Source organism: Trichoderma aggressivum (genome assembly GCF_033847375.1).
Source record: "Trichoderma aggressivum f. europaeum strain CBS 100526 chromosome Unknown scaffold_074, whole genome shotgun sequence".
NCBI classification, from domain to species: domain Eukaryota; kingdom Fungi; phylum Ascomycota; class Sordariomycetes; order Hypocreales; family Hypocreaceae; genus Trichoderma; species Trichoderma aggressivum.
Window position 1 is genome coordinate 82849 of NW_026946440.1, and position 26729 is coordinate 109577.

Consider the following 26729-nt stretch of genomic DNA (forward strand, 5'->3'; position numbering starts at 1 on the left):
GCCGTCCAGTTTGATTTGACTCCCTCGGCCTCCCGTCAAATTCTCTCCCCCAGAAGCCGGCCCTCACGAGGCACGGCTGGCAAACCATCTGTCTGTGCCATCCCAGACCAGAAGCAGTCCAGACACAGACACAGGCACCCCTGCTAGTTCTAGGTCTTTCTCTCCTCTGCCGCTGCCGCTGCCGCTGCCGCTGCCATGCCTGTCCGCGACTGTCTTGCGCTGTGCCGTAGCTTCGCAAAGTTTTGACACTTCCCACCTCAACTTGCCCATCGAATTGCCGCGCGAGACGCCTCGATACCGCCGCTGTTACTACCAGCACGAACTCTACCTACCTAGTGCAGTACAATACAATACGATACCCCACGAAACGACACGACACGCTCCTCGATCCGATCCCGACACCATATCGTGCAGTACAAGCGATTCTCTCGATCCGATACCAGTCACTGAACGCAGAGTGGTAAGGGCTCGGCGACTGTCCACTTCTTGAACCATTCTCTGCCGTGTGCCTGCATGGCGTCAGTTGGTAAGTATAGCTTGCCTCGCTCCTTCGCTCTGTCCACCAGCGTCTGCATTGGCTTGTCTCTGCCTGCTCGGCCTCAGCCTTGTCGCGCACCTGTTTCTGTCATAAACCGCACACTTTACTCCTATTCCGCCAACCCATGCCGGGACAGAGGCCCGTCGTTGCCGCGCCGTCTGCCATCGCGACACCTTGGCTTCCGGCTGCTTTTCCCCCGAGATCTGTCTCCTTTCGAGAGTACAGCCGCTGACGCTCTTCTTTTCAATGGCCCTCCAGAAGCGCTATCCTTGAGCAACACGAGCTCCGTCCCATCATAACATTGGATGGGCCATGGATGCTGCCGAGCCTCCTCTTGTGGCGGCGCGGCCATCCCACGCGTTGAGATCGAAACCGTCGATGAAACGGCGCAAGGCACCACAACTCAGAACCATACAAACTGCAACTCAGGCCGCTGGAGCAGCAAAAGATGACAACATTGGGCGGAGACAGCCCTCTGGGGACCTTGTGGATGCAAAGGCAACATCACCACCAAAGCCGTTGGGCAAGGTGACCCGCAAAGTGTCGGCTACTGGCCGACCAATTGTGCCCTTGACTGAGCAGAAATCTATCAGCAGAACACTCTCGATAGGGAAGCGAGATGAAGAACGTGACCGGTGGGATGTAGTGCCAGATGGCGCTTCGGCTGGCCGTGAAGGGCGTCAATTTACCGTTGCCAATGTCGGGAATAATGGCAAACTGTTTCTAAGGTACGCATGCGGGCTTGTTTCAACTTTCAACTCGTCAAAAACCTCCCTTTGCTAATATTCCCCCCCAGACCCTCTGTCCGCCGTGGAAACAAGAGATATCCCCAACCCAATTTCACGTTCCCCATCACGCCGCCTGGTACTGCCGGCTTAGAGGGTGCATATCCAGAGAATAGCGACGAACCCCCCAACTTGACAGCGGACCGTCATGAGAACCAATTCACGCCTACGCCGAGAACATCCATCATCCCTCCCGCCTACGCTCCAGATATCAGCAATCTTACGTCGCAGCACCGCAGAGCTGTGTCGGACGGTACGATTCGCGACTTCAATTCGCCCACTGGTACCGATACGGATGGATATAGAATTGTCATCACAAAGCCAACCTATGGGGATGATCATCGGCCCAAGACGACCGAACACCTGGAAGACTTGGATGTTGATGGCGTACCGATGCTCAACATCAACATTCCATCTTGGAAATTAGGGACGCCGCGGTTCTCGACCAGGGGCACTCCCATGCTGAGAGGCTCTTCCTACGCTCCCACCGATGACTTCCGTTCCAACAGCCGCGCATCCATGTATCATTCGTCGGAGAGAAGCCTCGGTGTCCCGCTGAGTGGCTTGAGATCCAGACGACCCAGCCATCTTGTCATTCCAAAACTCCGCTTCCCTCGAACCTCTCACGCATCCTCGCAAGCATCAACTCGACAGCCGCGTGTTGTGCCCTCTACATATGCATCTACACACCTCATCATTGAACCCGACATGTTTGACGAACTCACCTTCAAACCCACTTGCGACGATAAATTGATAGTACGCTACTCGCCCAGTGGATCCGTCACTGCCGCGACCCCTTCCCGACTGGTTGCTGAGATCACATCTCCAAGCTTCTTAGACTACGAGCTGATCTCGGATTTCTTCTTGACTTTCAGAGCCTTTCTAGAGCCGGGCATCCTGTTGCGAATGCTCATGGCGAGGCTTCGGTGGGCTCTAGAACGAACCGACGAGATTGGCATGATTGTCCGCGTTCGAACTTTTGTCGCCATGCGGCACTGGATCCTCAACTACTTTGTCGATGACTTCGTCCTGGACTACGATCTTCGTGTCATCTTCTGCATTCTGCTCAACGATCTCTTTGACGAACTGTCTCAGGATGCGAGGGAGCGTAGAGTTCAGCTCAAGATACTGACGGAACTCAAAAAATGTTGGCGACGGATCTGTGCCCACTACTGGGATGGCCCCGATTTCGACGACTCTCTGGGACCTGGAGCCCCAGTTGCCCCTGGGGGCATTGCTGGATATCGAGATCCCAACCTAGACCCTACCTTTTGGGAAAGGGAGGGAGTAGATCCTCCCCAGTGGCAGGCCGTGTCTGGCATACCCGACGGTTTAAGCGACGCTGCAAACTCGAGCGTTGAAGATATCCCTACGACGGCCCATTTCGGAGACTTTGCTGTATCGGATCATCGCCCAGGAACCCCCGAGCATCAGATAATCACCACCACTATGGTGAGCAACGGACCCGCTTCGCCGCTTAGCATCGCAAGCATGGACATTGTGTCTTGTTCATTCCCAACCAAGAACGTGAGATCACTGAATCCCAACTCTAGCCAGCCACTAGCAGCTCATCCTGTTTACTCGACGTCTCCCATCTTGCCACCGGGAGCTATAGCAACAACTCCCAAGGCGCTTGCTGGCAAACGTGTTCGACCGGCTCAAAGTCATGGACGTAGCAACAGCGCCACCGACTCTATAAGAGGCCCTGGCTCGGATCACCTCTCGTCGCAAGACGTTGATTTGCACATGATATTGCAATCCGCAGGAAATCTTGTTCGAGGCAACATTCTCCCGCCAGGTCAGCCGTTTGTCGACATTGAGTCTGGTACCCCCACTGGCGACAATAGGCAGACCACCATCTTCCAGCCCGTATCCCGCAATGCTCCCAAAGACCGGATCTTCGGTGTGGCCATGTCTGGATCTGGAATGAAGAAGTTCCTGGGCGGTGTTCGACGCGCCTTGAATAACCGAGGGCAGTGGTCATCTGGATCACACACAAGTTTGCCTGCCGTCGCTTCCCTGAGTGCCCACACCGTCAGTATCGACCAGCTGCCTGGGCCAACCATCCTCACGCAGGGCGGCTACGCCCAGACTACTAGTCGTCCCCAGGTGAGGATTGACGTGCTCGGGGCCGAAGTGGCTGAAGACTTCAAGAGGGCCATCCGTGAAGAAGAGGAAGCTGCCGAAGCAGAACGCTTGGGCGTCCCGAGACCTGCTCCAACCCCTGCTTCAACCAGGCGTCGGCGGCACGTGGAGTATTCAGTTGCACATATGGAGTCAAGCACCGGCGATTATTTGCCTCAGAATCGGAGGTCGCGACCTATGAGTGACATGGGCCTCACTGCTGGAAGCCAATCCATCGTCATTGTTGATGATACTGTTCCTTTCGATATGCCAGGCATACGTGACAGACTTCCTGCTGCCACCTTCAACCCCGCCGCCGGTGGATTATCCGTGGGCTCCTTTTTAACAGCTGGTGGTGATCCGACGCCCCCTACGACGCCCCCCGCGCAGCTCATGGCAGGAACACCACGGAGATCGTCGTACCTACTCGACCAACTCGTGTCTCTGCCTTCTGCCTCCCAGAGGGAGTCCTTGCCGCCGTTCGTCCCGGATATGGCAACGTTGGGTCGCACCTATAGCCAAGGGCAGTCAGATGATATGAGCCGAGTCTCCTTTTCGACGATGCGTCGCAGCATTCAGCGCCGCCCGCCCCTCGGCCGGGCAACGCTGCGGGTACATAGGAGAAACCAGTCTACGAATACTCAACAATCAAGCTACTCCTTTCGGCGCCATGCTTCGTTTGGCAGCCATCTCGAGCGGCATTCTACAGCTCGGAGCTTTGACGCCACGACAGATTCTTCCCTGTTGGACAGAGAATATCAGGCTCCCGCCGTTGAGCCGCCTCGCATAATTCGACGGCGTCCTGGCGGCTATTTGAGAGCTGCAGTCAACAACGCGGGCGGCCTGAATAATCATCCAACAGTTCGGAAATCCCACTCCGTTGGCTCCTTGACAAATTACACCGATTCTGTTCGGAGCTCGTATCTCCTTGGTACTCATACCGAGCAGGACGATGACGATCGCAGTTTCTCTGGAGTGGGAGACCACCACCCTCGTGAGAGACAGGAGATTTTTTCCGTTGGTCAGTTGACCGAGAAGCCTGCCAAGCGGCACTTGTCTTTGTTTAGTACACATTCATCCAAGCCCATTATGCGTCCATCGTTTGAAATAGAGGCCCGGAAACTGGCACAGATACCCGATGAGGAGGACGGCGGAATTGAGTCTGCCTTGCTGAAGCTGGAGGGCAGATATCAGCCAAAACCAAAATCCTTTGAGCAGCTCAGACAAACAGCCATGATAGACGCAAATGAATTTGGCGGACAAGCAGCCACAGCTGATTCTTATGCCAGCGAGAACCAAAGCCAGGAGAGTGAAGCGGGCGGAATGGATGACGGATACCGCTCTTGGGATAAAGGAAAACAGCCACTGGGTACTGCGCAGAACCGGGATACCTTGATTGCCCATAGCAGGATAGCCACGCTTGAAACTCGCTCATTCTTGACCGCCGACTCTGACGAGTCATACTGCTCTATACCTTTGCTTGAGAGGGGTCTGACTGATGATGGTCGAAGCAACAGAGGGACTTCCCGGTGGACCGATCGATCAGTTCTTCGCGGTTCATCTGATGAGGATGATGCTGCTACTTCAGATCTTGCGACAAGAAGTCATCAAGCCTCCCACCAAGCCTCCAGCTCTCACCTCTCCTTTGATTTTGTCCAAAAAACGGATAGTATTGAGAGGGTCAAGACCCGGAAGACGGCTTCTCTCCCAGTGGCAGATGATCAGACCTTCTTGGAAGATGCTAGCGTTGGCGGCTCAGATCTCTCTTCTGAGCTCTCCCCCTCTGAGGATGAGGGCTCGAACAATTCCCGCGAGAGAGCGGGCGTATTTTCTATATCATCACAGCCACATCCATTCGGAGATCCCGTCGCGACGCCTCGGTCAAATTCTTCCTCTGCTCCTATGACACTCGCTCAAGCATTGGCGATGAGCCCGGTGATGATGAGTCCGGTGTTGACGAACACGGAGAGATCCCTGGATCTGGATCAAACATGGACCCGCACACCTCTCCCCCTCTCGCCGGCAATATTTGAAGATGGCCCCAACACAGCTGAGCATGTGCCTCCACGCACTTCGGAAGCTCTTCCCCCCTTGCCTCAACCAGAGACTCCGAATACGCTCAAGTATTCAATCCATCTGCCATTTATCCTGGCGTTTGAATCCGATATCTTGGCTCAGCAGTTCACCCTTATAGAGAAGGATGCTCTCAACGACATAGACTGGAGAGAGTTAATTGAGATGAACTGGAGAAATGCCACCAGCAACGATTCCCGCTCATGGGTCGACTTTTTGAGAAACACCAATGCCCACGGAGTCGAAGTTGTTGTTGCACGATTCAATATCATGGTCAAGTGGGCCATTTCCGAGATTGTCCTGACCCAGCACATTGAAGAGCGAGCTCGATGCATCATTAAGCTCATTCACATTGCTGCGCATTGTCGGCGGTATCGCAATTTCGCCACCTTGGCGCAGCTCACCATCGCATTGTCCAGTGCTGAAGTCGCCCGTCTGTCAAAGACGTGGGATTTGGTTCCGGCTCGTGACCTGAATACCCTCGGCGAACTCGAGGCCCTCGTCACCCCCTCGCGAAACTTTTATAGCCTTCGAGCTGAAATGGAGGTTGGTTCAGACGGGGGCTGCATTCCATTCGTCGGCATTTACACGCATGACCTTCTCTTTAACGCGCAACGGCCCTCTGAGATTGCCAGCTCGCCAACTACTCCGCCGCTCATCAATTTTGAACGATGCCGTATTGGCGCAGCTGTAGTAAAGACACTGTTGAGGCTGCTGGAGGCTAGCACGCGGTACACTTTCCAACCAATCGAAGGCATCACGGAACGATGTCTCTGGATGGGCGCACTGAACGACGATGAGATTCGACGACATTCTGAGGCTCTGGAGTAAGCCCCTTTCTCCTTCCGCTCAACATCTACCACCTTCTCTCTCTTTTTTTTTTCATACTTGGTGTCACGGAGTTCCACCATACCGCAAGCAGATAGCACCCAGCTGCATCTCCATCTCTCTCCATACACACATTACTCTACTATGCTTCTCACGCGTCCCTTTTGTCCATTTTTTTTGTTGCTTGCATGGATATAGAAGTCATACCACGTCTGACCTGACTGGAGGGAACTTCATAATTCCCTATCCCTGTGACTTGGCTCAGTTGCAGCGGCCTATGAGAGAAGAAGGGCGCGCGACTTGGGGCAACACATTAGTTTGCGTGGCATATTACTCTTTGCTACCTTTATCTATCTGTCTATCCTTGTTGCTTTCTTTTTGTTCGTGTCTATTTCAGGGGCATTTGCCAAGACGATACCATATAACGAATGAACTTGAAAGGCAGAAAATGAGAGGAAGGAGAAGAAAAACAACAACCAACAGCTGGCCACTGCTGGCATCACCACGACCATTGCTGCTTCGATTTAAAACAATGTTACTGCACTCCTAGGCGAGATTTCTTTCCTCTGTTGATCAGGCTGTCATTTTTTCTCTTTGGGTTTTTTTTTTTAAATATCCCCCCCTTGTCTCTTCACTTGAGTTTTATTTGTTTCGGATTGCTTTTCTCTCTATCTTTTTTTTTTCAGGCGTGGGAGTATAAAGAAGGATATAACAAATAGGAGGCTTAGATACCAATACTGGGGGCATTGTGGATAAATTTGGGTGATAGCGTATAGGACACACATATATACAGCCTTTGAAGGAGGATATATACATACCTGCCTATAGTTGGCACCGAGTTCGGTTGCCCATAGAATACAAAGAAAGTTCGCTTTTAAAAACGCTTTGTGGCCGGTTCACTCTCCTTCATTACGATGGATGTACACTCATTGCTCATGAGAAAGGACTTTACAGACAGTTTAATAGCACGAGGGTGGAAGCTTTGTAAAGGGGATATCTTTAAATTCTCTTTTTTTTTAATCCTTCACCATGGTCGGCTGTATAAAACCCTTTTAATGCACCGCAGGAAAATCAAGGACCTTTGGGCGAGGCAACGATTAAGTCCGCCCCCAGCAGCCGCACAGGGCTTTCCCTCTTCCCTCACTGGAAGCGAAAGGGGAGAGTATCTTTCCCTCATCAGTGCAGCCAGCTCAAGACCCAAAAGGAAATTCCGAGACCACCCGCCGTTGCAAAGCCGGAAAAAACGCCTCCCCCCCTTTGTTGATCAGGTCGCCCAGATTTACCACGCTCCGTGGAATACAAGCTTCCCCATCGCCCCTTTTGCCCAGATACCGCATCGCTTACCACTGGCTCTCCTTAGGAGCCTCAGCAGCCCACTCCTGAGTACCAGAGGCGGCGGCCCAGTCCTGGCCGGCACCGGCACCGGCAACAGCACCGGCACCGTCCCAGCCAGTGGGGTTAGCACCAGCGAAGCCGGCAGCGGGAGCCTCCCAGTCACCACCAGCGGCGGGGAAGCCAGACTCGACGGCAGCGGGGGCCTCCTCCTCAGTAGCGGTGATGAGCTTCTCCTCCTCAACCTTCTCCTCAGCCTCGGCCTCAGGGTCGCGATCTGTGTTACTTGGTTAGCTTGTGGGGGGTTCAACGGATCCGGGTAGAGGAATATTTCAAAACATACAGAAGTACAGATCAACCATGACGTCCCAGGGGGTCTCGCGGTTGAAGATGGTTCCACGGAGACGGAGAACCTCACGGGCAAGGAGCCACCAGACGGTACCAATGGCGTGGCGACCCTTGTTGTTGGTGGGGATGGCAACGTCGACGTACTCGGTAGGGGAGTCGGTGTCGCAGAGGGCAATGACGGGGATGTTGACGTAGCTGGCCTCCTTGATGGCCTGGGCGTCGGTGCGAGGGTCGGTCACGACAATCAGGCGGGGCTCCTTGAAGGAACGGGTGATGTAGTTGGTGAAGCTACCGGGGGTGAAGCGACCAGCGATGGGGGAGGCACCGGTGTGGGCGGCGAACTTGAGGACGGCACGCTGACCGTAGGGACGGGCAGAGATGACGCAGATGTCGGCCGGGTTCTCAATGGCGACGATGATACGGGCGGCCAGGACAATCTTCTCCCTATGAAATCGAAGGTGGTTAGCATCCCCGTTGCGCTGCACATGAATTTCCTCTCCCAGAAGCTCTTGTTTTCTTCTTCTCATTGTCTTTCGCATTCTTCTGCTTCTCCTCTTCTTCTTCCCCCTCCCTCCAGCTAGGAAAAAAAAACGCACCAGGTCTTGCCAATGTTCAGGACGTTGACACCATCGACACGGGTCTTCCACAGGTAAGGCTCCATGTGCACCTGGAGGTTCTTGGAACCGAGGTGGCACTGGGCCGCCAGGAGCATCTCGATGTCCTGGGACGTGGCATTGAAAATGGACGGCAGGTTAGCGGGAGCCATCTTGACTGATTTTTCCTTGGTGGTGGGAAAAAGTTGGTCGTTGAAGGAGGCAAGAAGGCGGCGATGCTTTGACGGTTCGAGCAAAGTTTCGCAAAAGTTCGCGAGGGCTACTGACAATTTGCGAAAAGTGTGTGTGCCGCCAGCCCTGAGCGCACTAGTATGGTAACGGACTAGCTGCTTTCGCTAGTTTGAGGCTGTCGGGCGTCTTCGAGCTGCACGTGAATTGATGACTAAGGCAGCATTTTTCCATTTCCGCAGAAGTGGGGACTTTTGAGTAGTCAGCAAGTTTTGTTGAAATCGTGGGTTGATCCATGTACTATCGGCGAAATTTTGATGGCCCGGTTGCGAGAGGTGGGATAGAGAGATAGCACCGCATCTCCAATATCAACCATGGCGCCTAGAATAGACCTGCTGCAGCGGCTGGGCACAGTCAATTGTACGATATACTCCCTGTTGCTTCGCTGAGAACCACCGGCTTTGAGGTGGTTGGTAGGACATCGTCGCTAATCGAGCCTTGTTAGTGTGCCTGCGGCCTGCGACGACACCGACGACACAGGCCTTCCTCCCCCTCGTCCAAAAGGCCAATCTCTCCATGCGAGAGAAGAAGAAGAAGGCAAAGCAGGATCCGTACAAGTGGGCGCAGGCCCAGCAGCGCAAAGCCGCCAACCTCAAGAGGCAGGACGAGCTCCAGAAGCAGCGGGACGAGGCATGGGGGGATCCCGTGCGAGGGAGATTGACGCCGTTCCTCGAGTCCCTCGACTCGGCTGGCCAGAGCCCGCTGAGCGCAGTGCCCAGAGACGCAAGCGGGAATGCCCTCGAGGAGCCAAGAGACCTGCCCACGACGCCCGGGCTGCGCAACCACTTCCTTAGCGATGCTGAGCTCGAGGATGCGGTCAAGCACGCCTATGCCCTGACGAAGCCCATGGTCGGGGTCGTGGAATCGCAAATGGACCCCAGCACGGAGGAGGAGAGGAAGCAAGCACACAACCAGAAGCACCAGAAAGCCGTCGAGGCCCTGCGGAGGATCACGGCTTTGAGCAACGGCAGCGCACGGGACCGATTCCACGCCAACGTCAGACGCATCGTTGATGAGTTTGGACGACACAACACCGACACATTCCTCAAGCCAAAGCCGCAGTCCATTTCGCCAAACACCACACCAATGCCTGGCCGTGCCGGTCCAGACACTGGCAGTTCAGAGGTGCAGATCGCCATCCTGACTGCCAAGATTAGAGCAGTCTCCGAAGGGCTGGCAATCAACCGAGGTTACAAGGACATGCACAACAAGAGGAATTTGAGATTGCTCGTACACAGGCGCCAGAAGCTGCTGCAATACATGGAGCGGAAAGAGAGGGGCAGTGAGAGGTGGACAAACATGCTTGAGAAGCTGGGTCTCACGCCTGCCACATGGAAGGGACAAATCGATATGTGAAGCGGAGGGGGTTGAAGATATAAAAAAAAACGAAAAGCGTTGTAGGAATAGTTTAAAGCATCTGTATATGTACAATAGAGCCCATCAGAGGATGCGTGATTGCCCATGTCAATCATTCGCCTCTTCCATATGCGCCTAGTCTGAAAGAACCCTTCCCGTGCAATTACTCGAAACGAAACGACGATATTATGCTACACCCAAACACTACACCAAGACAATACATCATCAGTTTATGAGCCGCTCAGAAGACGCTAATAAAGTTTCCAATGCGGTCCTTTTGGTTCTGAGCTATACACTCAGCAATCCATGTGATGTTGCGAATTTCCTGGAACAAGTTAGCGCTTTGATCTGTTTGCCATTCTCATCATATGGCAGCAAGATGACACATACCTGCTCTCTAAGCTTGACCCATGCATAAACAATGGCATAGGTAAACTGTCGTGTGAATGCATCTTTGGAAATCTCCATTTCCTTTTGGTAAAACATGTCCTCCAGGCTCTTGCCATCGGCAGAACCACCGCCCATGTTGCCAGGGCCGGACGAGCCACCAAGAGACACGGCATCGAAGAAAGTCTTGTAGTCATGAACGCCATCGACGGCAAGACGCACACCCTCAACATCATCGGCTCGAGAGAGCATCAAGGTGCCCTCGGGATACAGCTTTCCAAAGGTCGGATACAGCTTGTTGCGGTCGGCCTTGGTCAACTCAGTGCCGAAGGAGTTGAGCGTGATGTTGATGGCTCGGCGGTCAGCCTCGAACTCAAGGATGTTGGACATGACCTCAGCAGTAGGTGTGCCAGCCATATCGGAGTGGGTGTTGACGAAATTGTGAAAGTCTTCGAGATAGTTCTTGTAGAGCGTGTTTCGGACGATTTCAATGTTGAGCTCATCCAAGTCCTGGTGGCTGAGGCTGCCCTTGAAGTATGGAGCAAGAGGAGTCTCGATCAGCACGCTGTTGTAAAGCTCCTCCACGTTGGTCGCGACGCAAAGCACGGGCATGGTCTCAAACCAACCCAGTGGGTGGCATCGCTCGAGGAGCTCTCGCGTGTCTCGTTCGTGAAGGGTGCCGGTGATGAGAAGGGCAACGTTATCAATCATGTAGCCGTACGTCACGTAATCCATGAACTTGGCCAGGGATCCGGTAGCATTAGCGCGCACATATCGGAATTCCGAGATGAGCTTGTCTGTCGTCTTGGAGGCGAGCGCCGATGTTGACGGGTTCGGGGGAAGGGATGCAAGGAAGTCGCCGTAGGCAGGGCCAAGCTGCAGCTTCAGGTCTGGGAAGCGTTAATAGTGAGCGACTGTACTGTCGGCAGCCTCTACATACCATCGATGGTCTCGCATTGTGTCAAGTTGCTGTAGGCGGGTGTGGTGAGAAGGTTGTTGCGATAGCCGCGAACAATGCCCTCGACGTAGCTGCGCCCCCCGTCAGTAACGCTCAAAGCAGGCACATGTTGGAGCTGCTCACCCATTGTTCACGTTGAATAAGAGGCCTTCCATCTTTTCTACTCTTCAGATATCCTCGGGGCGATGATGGACGGGCAAGATTGAGGGCAAAACGAGCGGTGTCCCGGGATCCTAAGTAGGTAGAGCGGTGCTATCAGAGCTTGCCTTTGTCGTATGTATCTTCGGAACTTACTTCTGCATGGCCGGCGACCAGAGGCGTAATTGCAGTGACACAGCTTCCCACGTGAGTGGTCCAGAAGCCTCCCGGACTTTCTGTAGCGCCGACGCCCGGCGGTCCATCCCACTTGCAAGCATTAGCACCAATGCAAGGCCAAAAATTTTGGGTGGAGACTTAAGCTTCGACTGAAAAATTTCCAAAAAAAAAACCAAAATCTTGGTCGGCTTCTTCCCTGAATCCTCACGCACAACAACACCCTTCAATTGGGACCCGGGAAGAAGAAGGATCCAATCGACAAGCGCAAGAGTCGTAGAGAGAGCCCCAATCATTCACCATGTCTCTCTTTGTTCTTGCCGAGACGCCTGCAGGGTCAGTTTCCCCAGCCGCGAGCGCTTCCCTCCCAGCATTCGCTTGATCGCGTGGGTGTGAATGGCGACTGACAGGATTATAGCTACGGTCTGTTGAAGGCGACCGACAAGAAGATGCTCAAGAATGCCGATCTCGCGGCTGAGCTGGGAAAGCCTGAGCGCCTCGTTGAGATGTAAGATTTACCTGGCAATTGTCTTTACCCTGCGTGATGGCTACCTTTTTCTTCACCTTGATCAATTCTTCACTTTTTTTTTTGTTCTTTGGACTAACAGACTGTCGCGAACAGGCTCAAGCTCAAGAAATTTGTCAAGTTCGACAGCGCCGCCATGGCCTTGGAAGAGGCCGCCGCCCTTAGCCAAGGCCAGATTCCTCCTCTCCTCAGCTCTCTGCTGGAGGATCTCCAGGCCGAGAAGAAGGCTTCCCTGGCTGTTGCCGACCTGAAGCTGGGCACTGCCATCTCCAACCTGCCCAAGCTCAACGTCTCTCCGGTCGCTGGCACCGAAACAATGGACCTTTTCCGAGCCGTTCGAGAACACGTTTCGTCTCTCATCCCCGGCCTCGACCAGGACGTCATTGACCGCATGACCCTTGGTCTTTCGCACTCAATGTCTCGCCACAAGCTCAAGTTCTCTCCTGACAAGGTTGACTCGATGGTCATCCAGGCCATCAAGATGCTCGATGATATTGACAAGGAACTCAATGTCTACGCTATGAGGACCAAGGAGTGGTACGGATGGCACTTCCCCGAGATGGCCAAGACCCTCAATGACAACCTGGCCTACGCCCGTGTCGTTCGACATGTTGGCATGCGCGATAACTTCAAGGATGCCGACCTTTCCGAGATCCTCCCCGAAGATGTCGAGGCTGCTTTGAAGGCGTCTGCCGAGCTCAGCATGGGTGTCGAGATTACCGAGGAGGATTTGACAAACGCTGTTGACCTCGCGGACCAGGTTATTAAGTTTACCGAGTACCGAGCTCAGCTCACGTCTTATCTGGAAAGCCGAATGCGCGCCATTGCCCCCAACCTGACTGCCCTGGTCGGCTACTTGGTTGGTGCCCGGCTCATTTCTCACGCCGGTTCCGTCCTCAGCCTGGCCAAGGCCCCTGGTTCCACCATCCAGATTCTTGGCGCCGAGAAGGCTCTTTTCCGAGCTCTCAAGACGAAGAAGGACACCCCCAAGTACGGTATCATGTACCACTCTTCTCTCGTCGGCCAGGCTACTGGCAAGAACAAGGGCAAGATTGCCCGTATGCTGTCTGCCAAGGTCGCCCTCGGTCTCCGTGTCGATGCTCTTGGCGACGAGGATGAGGAGGATGAGGAGCAGCGAGCTATCCTCGGCCTCACCAGCCGTATCAAGCTTGAGAACTACCTTCGCCGTCTTGAGGGCAAGGCTCCTCTGCCCAAGGGCGCCAACGTGACTCCTTCCGGAGAAATCGTTGCTGCCGGACAGTTCACTCTCAAGGACACCAGCAGATACGGCGCCGATGCCGATGGCGTTGTCGACCACGTCATGGGTGACGCAGATGATGAGCCCGCCCCCAAGACCAAGAAGTCAAAGACCAAGAAGCCAGTCATTGAGGTCGTCGAGGAGAATGACGTCGATATGGAAGACGCCCCCGAAGACTCCGATGATGATGACGAGGCCCCCGCCAAGTCAGTGAAGAAGCTCTCGAGCGCAGAGTACGAGCGCCTGGCCGAGCTCTCTGGCCTCTCCGTCAAGAAGTTCAAGCGAAAGTACGAGCGCGGCGATGTCCAGCTCAACGAAGACGGCACCCCCAAGGTCTTCAGCAAGAAGGAGCTGAAGAAGCTCCGCAAGGCTGAGGAGGCTGTCCCCGCCGAGGCCACACCCGAGAAGAAGAAGAAGAGAAAGGCTGACGAGGGCGAGTCCGAGTCCAAGAAGGAGAAGAAGCAGAAAAAGAAGCGTGAATCTCTCGCCGCTTAGAGTCCCCCCTTCGAAGAGGCGCCGAATCTACTGAGATGTTGCACACGCACACACATTATATCGTGTGTATATATAACACCAATTGGAGAATCGAATCGCAAATCTGGATGAAGAGAAGAAACCAAAAAAATCTAAAAAGCAACATTTTCTCGGCTATCTTGCGAAGCTGGTTAAAACACCAGCATCGACTTGGATGGTCTCATGAATTACCAATGGGGTGGTCATGTAGATATGTGATACCTGAGATTCTTTGAGAGGCTTCCGGGCTAATCTGTCACTGTTAATATGGCTGGCGTTAGGGGAGGGAAATCAAATCTTTTCTGGTACAGGCGTGGCTTGGTCTTTGTTTACTACAAACTGTCTTTTTTTTTTCCTTTTATTTTACTAAAGCAAAGCTGTCACCAGAGATGGGTGGCAAGTAGGGGGGAGGCTATGAAGAGACGTGGAAGTCAAGTTTCAAGGAATTTGCTACCGAGGTCCTCAATCAACACCGTTCTTGATCAATGATGATGACATTTTACCAAGCCCTGTAGGATGCGTTCTCGTGATAAATGATGAAGTAGGAGGTTTGCAGTGAATCACAGTGATTACATTAAATTTCAAAAGTAGCTGCTATTAACTAATGTGTTGCCTATCGGCCATCATTCTCCTGGGTATCTTGGGTATCATACATGTCAAGCAATCATCTTTCTCCCTCTCCCCAAGATCCACTTCCACCTTTGTTTGGTATCAACATACATTACAAAACACATCATAACGAGCGTAAACGAGACGTAGCAAGCGTGTAAGAACGACGGGGCGCAATGACAAACTCGAAACGAAAGAGCTGAGTCGCAATATCGCAAGCGCAAGGCATGGCATTCCTCTTGAAGAGACTCGGATGGGAAAAAGTCGTAGACGTCATTGAAAACGATGGAAGTCGCTTCTCGAAATCAAGTAGACCACGCTAAACCACCAAAGCCACTCAAAGAGTCAGCAGCTGGCCCTCATTCGAGGCACGGCACTAGAAGTTTTCCACGACACGAGCGTTCATGGCTTGTTGGAAATCCTGACCTCCAAAATCGCGTGTGTTGGCTGCAGTGCTGCCTTCACCGGACTGGGCAAAGTCGCCCAGAGCAGCATTCATTGCGGCTCCACTGAGAGGCTGACTGCTTCCTGGAAGGAAAATGACCTTGCTGTTGGCGGACTTGGCCATGGCTTGCATGGCCTCGAGGTAACGGATTTGCATAGCAGGAGCGGAACTCAAGATATCGGCGGCCTGGCGCATCAATTTGGCTGATTCGACCTAGAAAAGAGCAAGAGAGTTAGCCGATTCATTCTTCGCCTTGCGCAACTAAAAGAAGGAAAGAAATCTCTTCTTTGGAGCAGGCGACGTCGCTGCCAGCTAAGTAGCAATCTTACCTCGGCCTTTGCGGCGATGATCTTGCTTTCACCAATCCGCTTGCTCTGGGCAGCCATCGAGAGCGAATCTTGCAAGTCTTGGCTGAAGAGGATATCCTTGATGAGCATGCTCTCGACTTGGACACCCCAGCCAGCGGCAACATCCTCAATGATTTCCCCGATAGACTGCGCAATCTCCTCACGACGCTCAATCACGTCCTGGAGCACACGAGCTCCCACGACGTGACGGAGAGTAGTCTGAGTACGCTCAACCAGAGCCTGGCGGACGTTGGAAATGCCAAAAGCGGCCTTGTGAGGAGACACAATGTGATAGTAGATGACGGAGGTCAGGCGCAGAGTGACATTGTCCTTGGTCATGCAGGTTTGCTCAGGAACCTCTGCGATCTGGATCTTGACATCGACCTGGATGAGCCTCTCGCTGAGGGGGTTGACCTTGATCAGACCGGGGTCGACAGCCTTGTAGAAACGACCGAACTTGGTGACGAGACCAACATGGCCTTGGTTGACGTGCTTATAAGGGTTGGGGCAGAGGACGCAGCAGGGAATTGCGCCCAGCGTTCCGATACATGCGCCAAGTTTGTTGACTATCCGAAACTCGAGTCAGAAAAAGAAGCATATCGGATTTGGGGTGATGATAGAACGACGATGACGTACTCATGCTGCCGTACCAACCCTTGGGGTTGGCCTCGCCTCCAACTTCAGCGGCATAGCTGCGCTGGAGGTCGTCTCCCTTAGGCGGCTGGACCGTCATCTTGTTCTGGGGCTGGAAGCCGGGAAGCGAGGAGCCATCTTGGTCAGTGGCCTTGGAGGTGCTGCTGTGGCCAGCGCCGTTGACAGCAGACATGTTTGCGGTGGCGATTGCAAGGGACAATCAGGTTACTTTGGGAGAGAAGCAGCAGCTATAGTAACGCAGCTTGTTGCTTGTTGCTGAGCCTATGCAAAAAAGATATGAAAGTAAACAAATCCTATGGAAGCGCTGTCCAGTAGCGGAGAGAGAGCACTGCTAAGGGAAGAGGAGGAGCTTTGGGGTGGCTGTTGAGTACATCTTATATAATGACAGACAGCTCCGTGGTGTGGTTGCATTCCTAGTTCGTCGAGCAGGAGCCGACCAGGTCGTAGCTGCAAGAGTAGCGCGACGACGTACAACCTGGTAACCGCGAGCACGACGGGTGTGTGTAGGAAGGCACGAGGTACTTTGGTACTTTGGTACTGTCTGAGGCATTGCCAATGGAAAAAGACGGCAAGAACCTTGGAGCACAGACAATGCTTTCTTTCCCTTGGGTACAAATTAACCGTCAGGTAGTACGGAGTACTTGGTGCTCCCAATTGGTAAGGTACTCGGAACAACTTCCGGTGGGAATGACCGCTGGAGGTACTAACTCCGTACTGCCCAACCTTCAATGGCGCCGGTACTTTGGACTAAAAGAGCTGCTGCACAGCCTCGTCATCACATCACCTGCTCACCGATTTAGCAGAAGCCTTGATGTCCTCCTAGCCGTACTGTGTATATGTACATACGACACATCCATGCCTGCATCTACCTCCTAGCACGGCCTAGCAGCAGCGGCAGCAGCAGCAGCATTGCCGTCGATGAACCCAGTACCTCATTCCCATTCTGTACTTGCACGAAGTGGAAGAGGCAACAGCCGATTTGAACCCTTGCCAAATCGTCCATCAATGCAAGTGGGTGGAGAATCCACACTCGGCACCGCATCGCCGTGCGGGGAGGCGAAAAAGCGGATTGCGTTTCTGTGCGTGTAAGTTGCTTTCGACACCCTCTTTTTTTTTCTCTCTTCTTTTTTAATTCTCTCTGCTATTTTGCTTTTTCTGGCCTCCCGTTTCTGCCATGCCACATGTACCTTTTCCGGAGTAGTTTGCAGAGGCTTAGTAGAACCGCGGGCTCCAATGGTGTGACGTGGTTGATCGTTCCGGTCGGTTTCAACGGCACGGGGAAGCACAAAATCTCCAAGGCGTGCGACACGCTCCGTTTCGAAACCACCACCAGGCGAAAGAGCTGTTTCTCCCGGCTAAAGACTGGCATCCAAGACCTCGGTTTGTTAAGCACAAGACAGATTGCCATGTATACAGAATGGGTCGAGGAGTACTAAAGCAACCATGGCACCGCGCAACAATAAGAACCATGTCTTGTCACTTTCGGTCAGCTTATGACAGCTTCAACATGTGTACTACGGTAGGTACCAATATCCGTCAGTAGCAGATAAACGAACGGGCTTGATCGCCAATTCCTGCCATCCATGTTTCCGCCTCCCACGAAAAAGCAATCGAAGCCATGCTGCTTTTGACACAGCCCAGTGTCGTATCGTGCCCAATTTGCTTTGTTGGTCGCATGCGTTATCAAGCCGGTTTATCCTAGACCAGGGTCTGGACGGATGGAAGCCTCACTTTTTGGAATCCCTTTTCCATTGACCGACATGACGATTGAGGCTTCTATTCGACGGGCAGTAACGGAACAGCTAGTCGTTGGCTAGCGGTGCCCTTGTACAGAGTACTTGTGATGTCGACAGGATACTCGTACAGTATGGACATCAAGACCAAAGCAAAGCCACGTTCGGTGGAGTTGGGCACCATCGCCAAACAAAGACAACCGCAACAACAAGCTTCCAGATCCTGCATGGCTGACCCAAAGAGACCGCCCGTATTCTCCGTATCGACGCTTGACCCCATTTCACTGGCCAGACTGCCAGATCGCCCCGAGCCATTTCCCATTTCCACAGAGAAACATGCATCAATCTTTACCGACTCCAGCACTGCCACAGCACGTCGTCTTGGCAAACTCCGTAACAGCGCTGCAATGTGCCATCTGCGGCAACGTGGAAAAACAACAATATCAAAGAACAGCATCCATGACAAAAAGCACTCACCGCTGCAGCTCTGCACGTGGTACAACTTTCTTTTCAGCAAAGAAACCCCCAGATCCAGCTCAACTCAAATCATGTCAAAAGCCCGATTTCTCATCACTGCCCCCCCAGAAAATGGCTTCTGCTTAGCATGCCTTTAGCTCGTTCGGCATGATGAAATGCCATCAGCAAGCGCTGGTTTGCCTGCTGATCATCAGACCCGGGTCAACACATTCAGAAACCCCCGATCCCGACCCAAGCCATGCTGCGTGATTTGCTCCGGCCGCCGCCCTTCCAGAAACCTTCTGCTTTTGTCCAAGAGCATTTCCTCGGCGGTTTCCAATCTTGGAACAAAGATGGACCAGTTCTCGTAATTTGCCCATGGAGGAAGAACTGCGCCCAACGTTGAGTGGTTTTCTTTCTTTTTTTTTTTTTTTTTTTTTGCTTTTGCTTCGGGCTTGTTGGGTTTGCTCTCCTCACGATCCTGATCCTTCGCTCGACAAAGCCACAATCATGTCCAATTTCGTAGCCTGTAGTCTATATGAAAATTGCCCCCCTTTGTCCATTGTCCAACCTGGATTGCGTCTGCCTTGGGAGACCGCAGTTGGGATCGACTTGGGCATCCACAAAACCAGCATCTCAAGGGCCATCTAGACCCAAGGTACACCATGATTCCGCGCGTATGCACATCACAACTCCGTCAATCAGGTATCCCCGGTTTAGCCTCGCGCATCACTTGACTTGAGCTAGACCCACTGGCGATGGGTTCCTTCGCGTGTTGATGTGCCTCATCGCCGCTTGGCGGTTCCGGTGGCAGGCTGACAAGATATTTGGAATGGGCGCCAAGCCTGGCGAAGCTACATAGCATGGTGAATTCCCATCGTTGATCACCGTGGCGGTGGCTTAAAGCGGAAATCATCGAGGAAGTTTCGTCGTCGCTTAGATTACGGTTGACGACATCATGTTTGTCTAATGAGAGCCGTTAGGTTGACAATTGGAACAGAGGAGGCGCGGCTCGGGTTTCCATGGACCTAACCTGTGGCCCGATCCATCAAAAATTAAGGAGAAGTAGAATAGCAAACAGCACACAACATAATCTAGCGACAACAAGGAACATGCCTGATGGCTACATGTCCACATTTTGAACTCCGTATCCGTTTCTAGTTCCCCTAGGCGGCATCGTCTTTGAGCAGCCTTGAAACGTCCCGTTACTCGTAACACCTTGTCCATAGCCTTTGTGTGTCTTACCAAGTACAAAGTAAATCAAACATCATTATCGTATCTTCCTGATCCCGTCAAGTGTTGGCACCATTATCGAATCTCTGCATCCCGCATGAAGTCTGGGAGGGTAAAACCCGAGTCGCCACCCTCAAGCCGCGCCGCAGCCAACGTCTGTGCAATATCGTCCAGTCTGGGATTGCTAGCGGCCGCACGACTACCCGCAACATCAATTGTATCTAGGGTATCATCCATGCGAGAGTCCTCAGCCTCACCAGGTTGGACGGCGTCTGCATCAAAGGCGTATATTTTTATGCCACGTAAGTGTGTGTCCTTGCCGTTTTGATGATTCTCGAGAATCTGCATCTGCAGCACCCAAGACACGAGCGTGTTGCCGTCAGGCTCGCCGCCAACGCCGGCGAGAGGCACTTGCTGCCAGCCCACGGGGCTCGCGAGGTTCATGGCAGCAAACTGGATCAGGTTGTTCTCGCTTGTGCCCGATTTGAATATAATCTTGGTGGGAGTGTAGGACTCATCCTCGTTGTAGTTGACATAAAAGCGAATGTCTCGGATACCCACTCTCTTGACAAAGTATATGGTGAGCTTGTGCGGCTGCGGGCCATCGGATCTAAGCAGAAGAATTAAAACTTGTTTCAACAAGACGACGAGAAGGGAGAGAAGACAAGGTAAACTTACTGCCAGTATGAAGTCAAGTCATCACTTCGGAGCTGCTCAACACCATTGCCCGGCTTATGGCTACTCACGGTAAACTTTCCCAAGTTGGAAATCTCCTTGAGGCCAAAGACAACGGGGTCCATCATTGCCAGGGGCTCCTGTTCCCCTTCAACCTGCTCATCAACATTGTCGTCGTCGTTTTCATCAACATTGTCGTCTAGATTCTCGTCAAGGCTTGCTTCCTCCGCATCGTATTGGCCTTCAGACATGGCATCTTCGTCATACGTCATCTGGTCGGCTTGCTGTTCCAGAACGGCCGTCATGCCTCGCCTTGTCATTCCGAGATGGCTGAGATCTGGCTCTGATTCAGTGCCAGAGCCGGAGCCAGAGCCATCGCTGTCAAATTGCAGACTGAGACGGTTGTTGGTGTTTCTCCGCGTGGCTGAAATCATGTTAGCGGTTGCAGACTGGCGAATGCTGCTGCGTCCGAGACGCCGTCTTTGGAGGCGCCTTTGTCGCTGGAACGAATGCCCGCGTAAATGCAAGAGGGAGAGCCGTTTGATCTCTCTAGTTCGATGCGCCACTCGGTGCGAAATAGCCTGCACAGTGGCATCTCTATTCTCCTTGTCTGGAGAGGGAAACGGCCGAAGAACTGACTCTCTGTGGTCAAGGATATTGCCGTGAGAGGAGATGGTAAGCGGCTGGAGGGGACGACGATTGCTTCCAGTTGGTCTATTGTAAGGGGGGGCGACGCGAGTGGAAGGCAAATTCTCTTGAGGGACTTCTTCTCGAGGCTGGAGGATGCGCTGTCCAAGAGGCATTTTGAAAACGAGGGTAGAAAAGCGGCTTCGCCTGCGGTGAATGTAGATGAATGGCTATTGTAGTTGCAGGGCGACTGCCGCTGATTGGAGGAGAGGTAAAGACAATTGTAGCAGGGACGAGTGAATGAATAGAAAAAAAAAAGAATGAATGGATGCTTGCAATGGGCAAGCAGTTGAATGAATGAATGAATGAATGAATGACACGCTGAGGGGGAAAAGACTGGAAGGAGAATGATGGATCCCTTGATGCGAAGAGGAAAGAAGGAAGAAGGAAGAAGGAAGAAGGAAGAAGGAAGAAGGAAGAAGAGAGAAAACGAAAGACCAAAGTAGGCGTGGTGGGATAAGAAAAGGCCACTGAAAAAAAAAAAAGATTGCAGAGGCAGAGAGAAGTAGGAAGAAGGAAAAAAAAGAGTGATTCACAAGTGAGGCCAAACTGAACAAGAAGCAAGCCAGACACAAGGCCAACATTGATAAGGAAGAGAATGTATCATCATCCATCCCCCTTCAATGATACAGTCTTCATGTATGAGTATAAGTATACAAGCAACAGCTGATGCTTTATAACCTCCCACACTCGAAATAAACAAAAAAACACCGGCAACATCAAGTAAACCATAATCAACTCACATCTATGCAGTCTGAAGGGATTCGGCGGCGGTTCCATCTCGCGCCGCCTGTGGCCAAATTCCGGCGCCTGGTGGACGCCAGCTGCCACGGCGATGGAGGCGTCCGGCGTCACCTGGACCTGCAGCGCCTGGCGGCGGGTGCGGCGATGCTGCGTTGCGGCCTCGAGCTCGAGCTGGGCCTGAGCCTGCAATTGGGCCTCTTGGCTAGAGGCCACCGAGGCTGCATGGCGCGCTCGTCTGGAGCCGCGAGGGACATCCATCGTGAGAGCTTCTTCGCGGGAAAAGGGCGTTGATGGCATTGTATGGGAGAGGGCGAGATGTCGTTGCGCATGGTCACGTGACGGGGGTGGTCAACAACATCGAAACAATCACTCAACTCACCCACTCACCAACAAGACCCGTTTACCAATTCGCATGTAACTGAATATTAAGAGTGGCTCTATTCAACAAACGTTCAGATGCTAGAAGAAGATGACGAGAGTTGCTAATCCAATGATCAATAGGTAGATGTTACCGGCTGCATCCAGGTACGTACATTCGACTCATTCTCATGGAACATGACGGCACAAGAACCGGCGTGATCTTTCGTTGAATCAGCCGCTACAGTTTGTTGAGCATTAACTGTTTGGAGGGAAAAGAAGCCTCTACAAGGAAGGGAAACTCTGCTCAACAACACAGACGAGATGGAGGAAGAACGTTTGATAGCCCGGCAGGTGCCGTCTCTGTCGTCGTCTCGGGCAACGGACAAACATCAGCTCAAGCTCATGGGAAAACAAGACATGGTCTTCAACTCTCTTTAATTGGAGCTTTTATTTCCCAAACTGCAGCATCTTCATCCACTTCGTTCTATTATCAAGCTCCGTGATAGCCACTCTTTTGAACAGCCTATCATCATTACATACATACACAGGAGCCACCTCTCTTTCTCTTTAAAGCATCATCCAACGCACCAACCGCAGTCATGCTCACTGGCAGAGACGTGAGAATACTCAGATGGGCACTCATCTTACTCTGTTTCTCTGGCGTTGTTGCCTTCATTGCATATGCGACCCACACGACTTACAACGAGATGTACAGCTCTCTGATACCTCAAAATGGAACATCCTTCGCCATCCCTCCTTTGGACAGTCGAAATATGGTTCCTGTTCCCGCGACGGCGGCGATCGATGCACGCTCTCTCAAAAAGAGCAAGCTTACTCCGAAAATGATAATGTACATCTCCGTGGCTGGTGTCGTAGCCCTTCTTTTCTTTGCGTCGATCATATATGGCCGCAAGGATGAAATAATGGACTGGTTGAGAGGCCGGGGACCCCGTGCCCTAGCCCCAGCCCCATCTCCAGTCCTCATCAACTTGGAAGATATGACCGACGAAATCAAGCGTGGGAGACGGAGGTCTGCCCCTGTGATATCATTTTACGAAGAAGGGCAACAGCCCGATCCTTGTTTACGATACGGCGAGGAGCAAATCGGAGAAGTGAGCCGAGCGATCCCGCCCGCATTCATGATTCGAGAGCTCAAGTTGCCGACCACCGTTCGCCCATCGAGCGATTCAGCAAAGTCGGCCCCGGCTGCTCTTCCCACTCAAGAGATACCGATTGAACGTGAGGACCTCAATCCGCCGCGGACGCCGAGTCCAACTCCTAGCGGCGTTCCAACGGAGTTGACTCTCAAAGTCCCGAGGCATCTAACACCGCCGAATTCAGTGGCCATGAGTATTCCGTCGCTGCCGAATCCAAAGATTGTGCGCGCTCGGACACCGGAATCAGATGGCGTGAGCACTTTGTCACAGCCGAGTTCAGAGACTCTGAGCAATTTCAGACTGCCTGATTCAGTGTCCGTGAGCTCTTTGGAACGGACGAGTTCGGGAAACACGAATAATTCATCATAGTCAACTTTGGAGACCCCGGATAGCCCAACGCTGTCGACGATGCCTATGGCAGAAAGCAGAAATGTCGACGACGGGCTTTGGTATCATTGGTCGAACATATGCTACACACGCGCCTGCTGCTTGGATATCAACGTAACGGTGTGTTTCTATTGAAAAGAAAAAACCCCATATTTTTGAGAATCGTATGGTAGCGAATGGTTTCGTTGTTGGAGTTGGAGCTAGTTGAGCGACGAGCTGTCAACTCCATGTATATACTTGGAAGCGTTGGCGAGATTTTGAGGCTCTGATTATGGATACAAACAAGAATTGTGGTATCCATAGATGGTGTTAATTCAAAGCGTGTTTACTGAGAGCCCGTCTTTATACCCTGTGAAAGCTGATTGAATAAGGGGTTCTTTACTCAGCCCTTGGATTCCTCTTGCACCCAACCTCAGTCTCCGCGAACATCCGCAGGCAATGGCATCTGCCTCGTCCAGATATTCATGCCAATCTTCTCTCCGCTCACCACTGGCAATCCGGCATGCAGCGTCCTCTGGTCTCCCCTGCCATCCGCCAGCAAGTTCTCCCAATACACGACATTGCCTTCAATCGGCCTAAAGGTAACGCCCGACTCGTACTCTTCATCGCAGTCTATAAGCTTACACCAGCGCTCATCCCGAGGCGCGTCCAGAATTGGGAAGTTTGTGCCTCCGCCCGTGATGTTGTCGGCCTTGACGTATCCAAAGAAGGAGCTGATGCGATTGCCGCCCAGGGACACGGTTGCGTGGGAGGGATTGGTGAACCAGTCGGTGTGAAAGTGGTAGCGCTCCGTGACGGCGTACTTGACGAGCTGGATGGGCTCGAGGTGCGACTCTGGGATGTCGAAGCCCTGGAAGTCGAGGGCGCGGGCCTCGATGCAGCGGACGACGGCGTCTCGGTCGACGGTTGTCGATTGAGACGTGCGGACGGAGTGAATTGCAGAGTTTCCGCCTTTGAGCACTGCGGAATGTTTGAAGTGGCCTTGGCTGTGAGGGTTTCTGTCAGTGTATATGCTCTATTATTATGGTTCTTATTACATACGCGATGTGCTGCAAGTGAAGCCGTTCCTCATCGGTGACAAAATTCTCAATGTAAATGACTAGGGGTGATTTGCTCAAAAGGTGCATTTTATATGGAGGATGAGTGCACTCATAATCGCTCAGCTTCTTCTGTGACGCATCACCTGCGCTTGAAGCAATTCCCATGCCGACGGCCATGACGGCCAGCCAACGGACTAGACTCTGCGAATACATCATATTCAACTAGGAATGTGGACTAGAGAATCTCATGTAGGAGAATGAGAAGAAAAGAGAAGGGGGGTTGCAATTTCGACGATGAAGTTGTACATGTATTCATTTGGACTTGACGCCAGGATATCTCGGCACAGCTTGGAGGGGCGCTTTCGATCTTTGGGCCCCCCGGAATCTCAAACAAAACGTTGAAACACGAGACGTAGCGTCGATGCCCGAGACTGACGATGGCGGTTTGACCCCGTCGTTTCGAGTCCAGCCAAACCCCTGCAATCTGACCCCGTCTTACATACATGTACGGAGGGGGAAAAGCCTCCAAATATTCATGGCCATCGTGGAAGAGAAAAAAATCAAATAACATCTCTTTTGACTTCATTCCATCAGAAGAAACAAGTACCATTGAATCAATTATTTCAGCACATATTCAAACATGGTGATGCCGAGTTTGTCGAGCGTCTTGATCAACTGCGGGCTGCTGGCCTGCGCACAATTAGCAGCTTGTGCTTCTCAATTTAGCGGGCCGACGGAAGTGAAGAAGCATCTCGCGGAGAATGAATACACGCTACTAGACTGTAGGTGGAAACGAAATGCCCAACCTGATGATGATTGTTTTGCTGATGTACGATTTTAGTTGTTGCGGTAAGACGGACGGATTTCATCGTTTCTGTGACAAGGCTGACTTTTGACATTGCCGTCTCATGTAGCCCAACCTGTGAGCATCTCCATGAATTGAATCCACCCATGGCTAACCGCGAAACAGACAAACCAGTAAAAGCCTCTTGAAAGAATGGCAGACCGTCCAGAAATCCGTCTCTTCTGCCGCTGCCATCGACTGCCTATCCACTCCTGCGCTCTGCCAAGAGCTGGACGTCGTCTCTTTTCCCGCCATCCGCCTCTATCAAAAGGACGGTCCAACAACACGATATCGAGGTCCTCGTCGTGCCGCAGCGTGAGTTTTGCCCTGATTTATAGCCCCTTTTTATTCTCTGCTTGAACAGGAATTTGACGGCGCCGCTCTAGCATCGAGGCTTTCGTGAAGCGGGCTCTTCGCCCATCCATACAAGATGTCAATGGCAAGAAACTCGAGGACTTCATCTTAAGCGACGACATTGTATTTATCCTGAAGCTGCAAGACGAGGATAAAATCCTCGAGGCTCGATTCCGTGACTTTGCCCAAGAGTATTCTGATCGCTACTCGTTTGGCATAACTACCGCTAAATCTGATCGCCCTGATGGCGTGTGGTGCAGAAATAGCATTGATCGACGGGAGAACAACGCCCAAGATTTAGATGATCCAAACGCTCTCAAGAACTTTCTCAAAACTTGCACCGCGGAGCTCATCCCGCAACTTACGAGACGCAACGAAATGGCACATCTTTCTGTCTGTTCCCCCTTCCACTGATGTGCATCTAACTTGGCTGCTAATATCACTCCAGTCTGGGCGCTCGCTGGTCTACTACCTCTCTAATAGTGAGGAAGGCCGTGAGGCTTACGCCAAAGCCCTGAAGCAAGTAGCTGGCCGATACGCCGAGTTTCTCCAGTTCGTAACCGTCGATTCCAACGAGTATCCCGACATGGCGCGGAACCTCGGCGTTCGCTCCAGCGGAGGCCTCGCGGTGCAAAACATTCACAACGGGCAGGTTTTCCCATTCAGGGGAGATGCTTCTTCACCAGACGCCATCGACCAGTTCATCGTGGCTATTTCAGAAGGCAGAGCTCAGCCTTGGGATGGGACGTTTGATGAAGAGCTAGAGGCTCATGATGAACTTTGAACGGTGTGAGAAACTCATAAGCTGGGCACGGTGCTCTCTG

The 26729-nt window shown here is 52.6% G+C and overlaps 10 protein-coding genes across 10 annotated transcripts; 5 read left to right on the forward strand and 5 right to left on the reverse strand.

The window, feature by feature from the left end:
• Nucleotides 1–850: 850 nt before the first annotated feature.
• Triagg1_10469 (uncharacterized protein) lies at nt 851–6351 on the forward strand (the record flags this gene model as incomplete). The annotated part of the gene is made up of 2 exons (XM_062894544.1): nt 851–1266; nt 1335–6351. 2 exons carry the CDS (start codon nt 851–853, stop codon nt 6349–6351), a joined length of 5433 nt encoding a protein of 1810 aa, XP_062750585.1.
• Nucleotides 6352–7688: 1337 nt separating this feature from the next.
• Nucleotides 7689–8794, reverse strand: Triagg1_10470 (uncharacterized protein; the record flags this gene model as incomplete). The annotated part of the gene is made up of 3 exons (XM_062894545.1): nt 7689–7957; nt 8024–8472; nt 8625–8794. The coding sequence occupies 3 exons, from the start codon at nt 8792–8794 to the stop codon at nt 7689–7691; spliced, it is 888 nt and encodes a 295-aa protein (XP_062750586.1).
• A 390-nt stretch (nt 8795–9184) lies between these two features.
• Nucleotides 9185–10226, forward strand: Triagg1_10471 (uncharacterized protein; the record flags this gene model as incomplete). The annotated part of the gene is made up of 2 exons (XM_062894546.1): nt 9185–9230; nt 9316–10226. The coding sequence occupies 2 exons, from the start codon at nt 9185–9187 to the stop codon at nt 10224–10226; spliced, it is 957 nt and encodes a 318-aa protein (XP_062750587.1).
• A 241-nt stretch (nt 10227–10467) lies between these two features.
• Triagg1_10472 (uncharacterized protein) lies at nt 10468–11698 on the reverse strand (the record flags this gene model as incomplete). Its single annotated transcript, XM_062894547.1, has 3 exons — nt 10468–10551; nt 10617–11503; nt 11554–11698. The coding sequence occupies 3 exons, from the start codon at nt 11696–11698 to the stop codon at nt 10468–10470; spliced, it is 1116 nt and encodes a 371-aa protein (XP_062750588.1).
• Nucleotides 11699–12184: 486 nt separating this feature from the next.
• On the forward strand, nt 12185–14162 carry Triagg1_10473 (uncharacterized protein; the record flags this gene model as incomplete). Its single annotated transcript, XM_062894548.1, has 3 exons — nt 12185–12219; nt 12302–12391; nt 12506–14162. 3 exons carry the CDS (start codon nt 12185–12187, stop codon nt 14160–14162), a joined length of 1782 nt encoding a protein of 593 aa, XP_062750589.1.
• Nucleotides 14163–15165: 1003 nt separating this feature from the next.
• On the reverse strand, nt 15166–16407 carry Triagg1_10474 (uncharacterized protein; the record flags this gene model as incomplete). The annotated part of the gene is made up of 3 exons (XM_062894549.1): nt 15166–15447; nt 15564–16147; nt 16218–16407. 3 exons carry the CDS (start codon nt 16405–16407, stop codon nt 15166–15168), a joined length of 1056 nt encoding a protein of 351 aa, XP_062750590.1.
• Nucleotides 16408–19732: 3325 nt separating this feature from the next.
• On the reverse strand, nt 19733–22060 carry Triagg1_10475 (uncharacterized protein; the record flags this gene model as incomplete). The annotated part of the gene is made up of 4 exons (XM_062894550.1): nt 19733–20267; nt 20336–20756; nt 20972–21166; nt 21763–22060. 4 exons carry the CDS (start codon nt 22058–22060, stop codon nt 19733–19735), a joined length of 1449 nt encoding a protein of 482 aa, XP_062750591.1.
• A 662-nt stretch (nt 22061–22722) lies between these two features.
• On the forward strand, nt 22723–23649 carry Triagg1_10476 (uncharacterized protein; the record flags this gene model as incomplete). The annotated part of the gene is made up of 1 exon (XM_062894551.1): nt 22723–23649. One exon carries the CDS (start codon nt 22723–22725, stop codon nt 23647–23649), a length of 927 nt encoding a protein of 308 aa, XP_062750592.1.
• A 430-nt stretch (nt 23650–24079) lies between these two features.
• Triagg1_10477 (uncharacterized protein) lies at nt 24080–24923 on the reverse strand (the record flags this gene model as incomplete). Its single annotated transcript, XM_062894553.1, has 2 exons — nt 24080–24653; nt 24709–24923. 2 exons carry the CDS (start codon nt 24921–24923, stop codon nt 24080–24082), a joined length of 789 nt encoding a protein of 262 aa, XP_062750593.1.
• A 424-nt stretch (nt 24924–25347) lies between these two features.
• Nucleotides 25348–26689, forward strand: Triagg1_10478 (uncharacterized protein; the record flags this gene model as incomplete). The annotated part of the gene is made up of 6 exons (XM_062894554.1): nt 25348–25489; nt 25549–25556; nt 25622–25629; nt 25678–25866; nt 25938–26298; nt 26354–26689. 6 exons carry the CDS (start codon nt 25348–25350, stop codon nt 26687–26689), a joined length of 1044 nt encoding a protein of 347 aa, XP_062750594.1.
• Nucleotides 26690–26729: the final 40 nt, after the last annotated feature.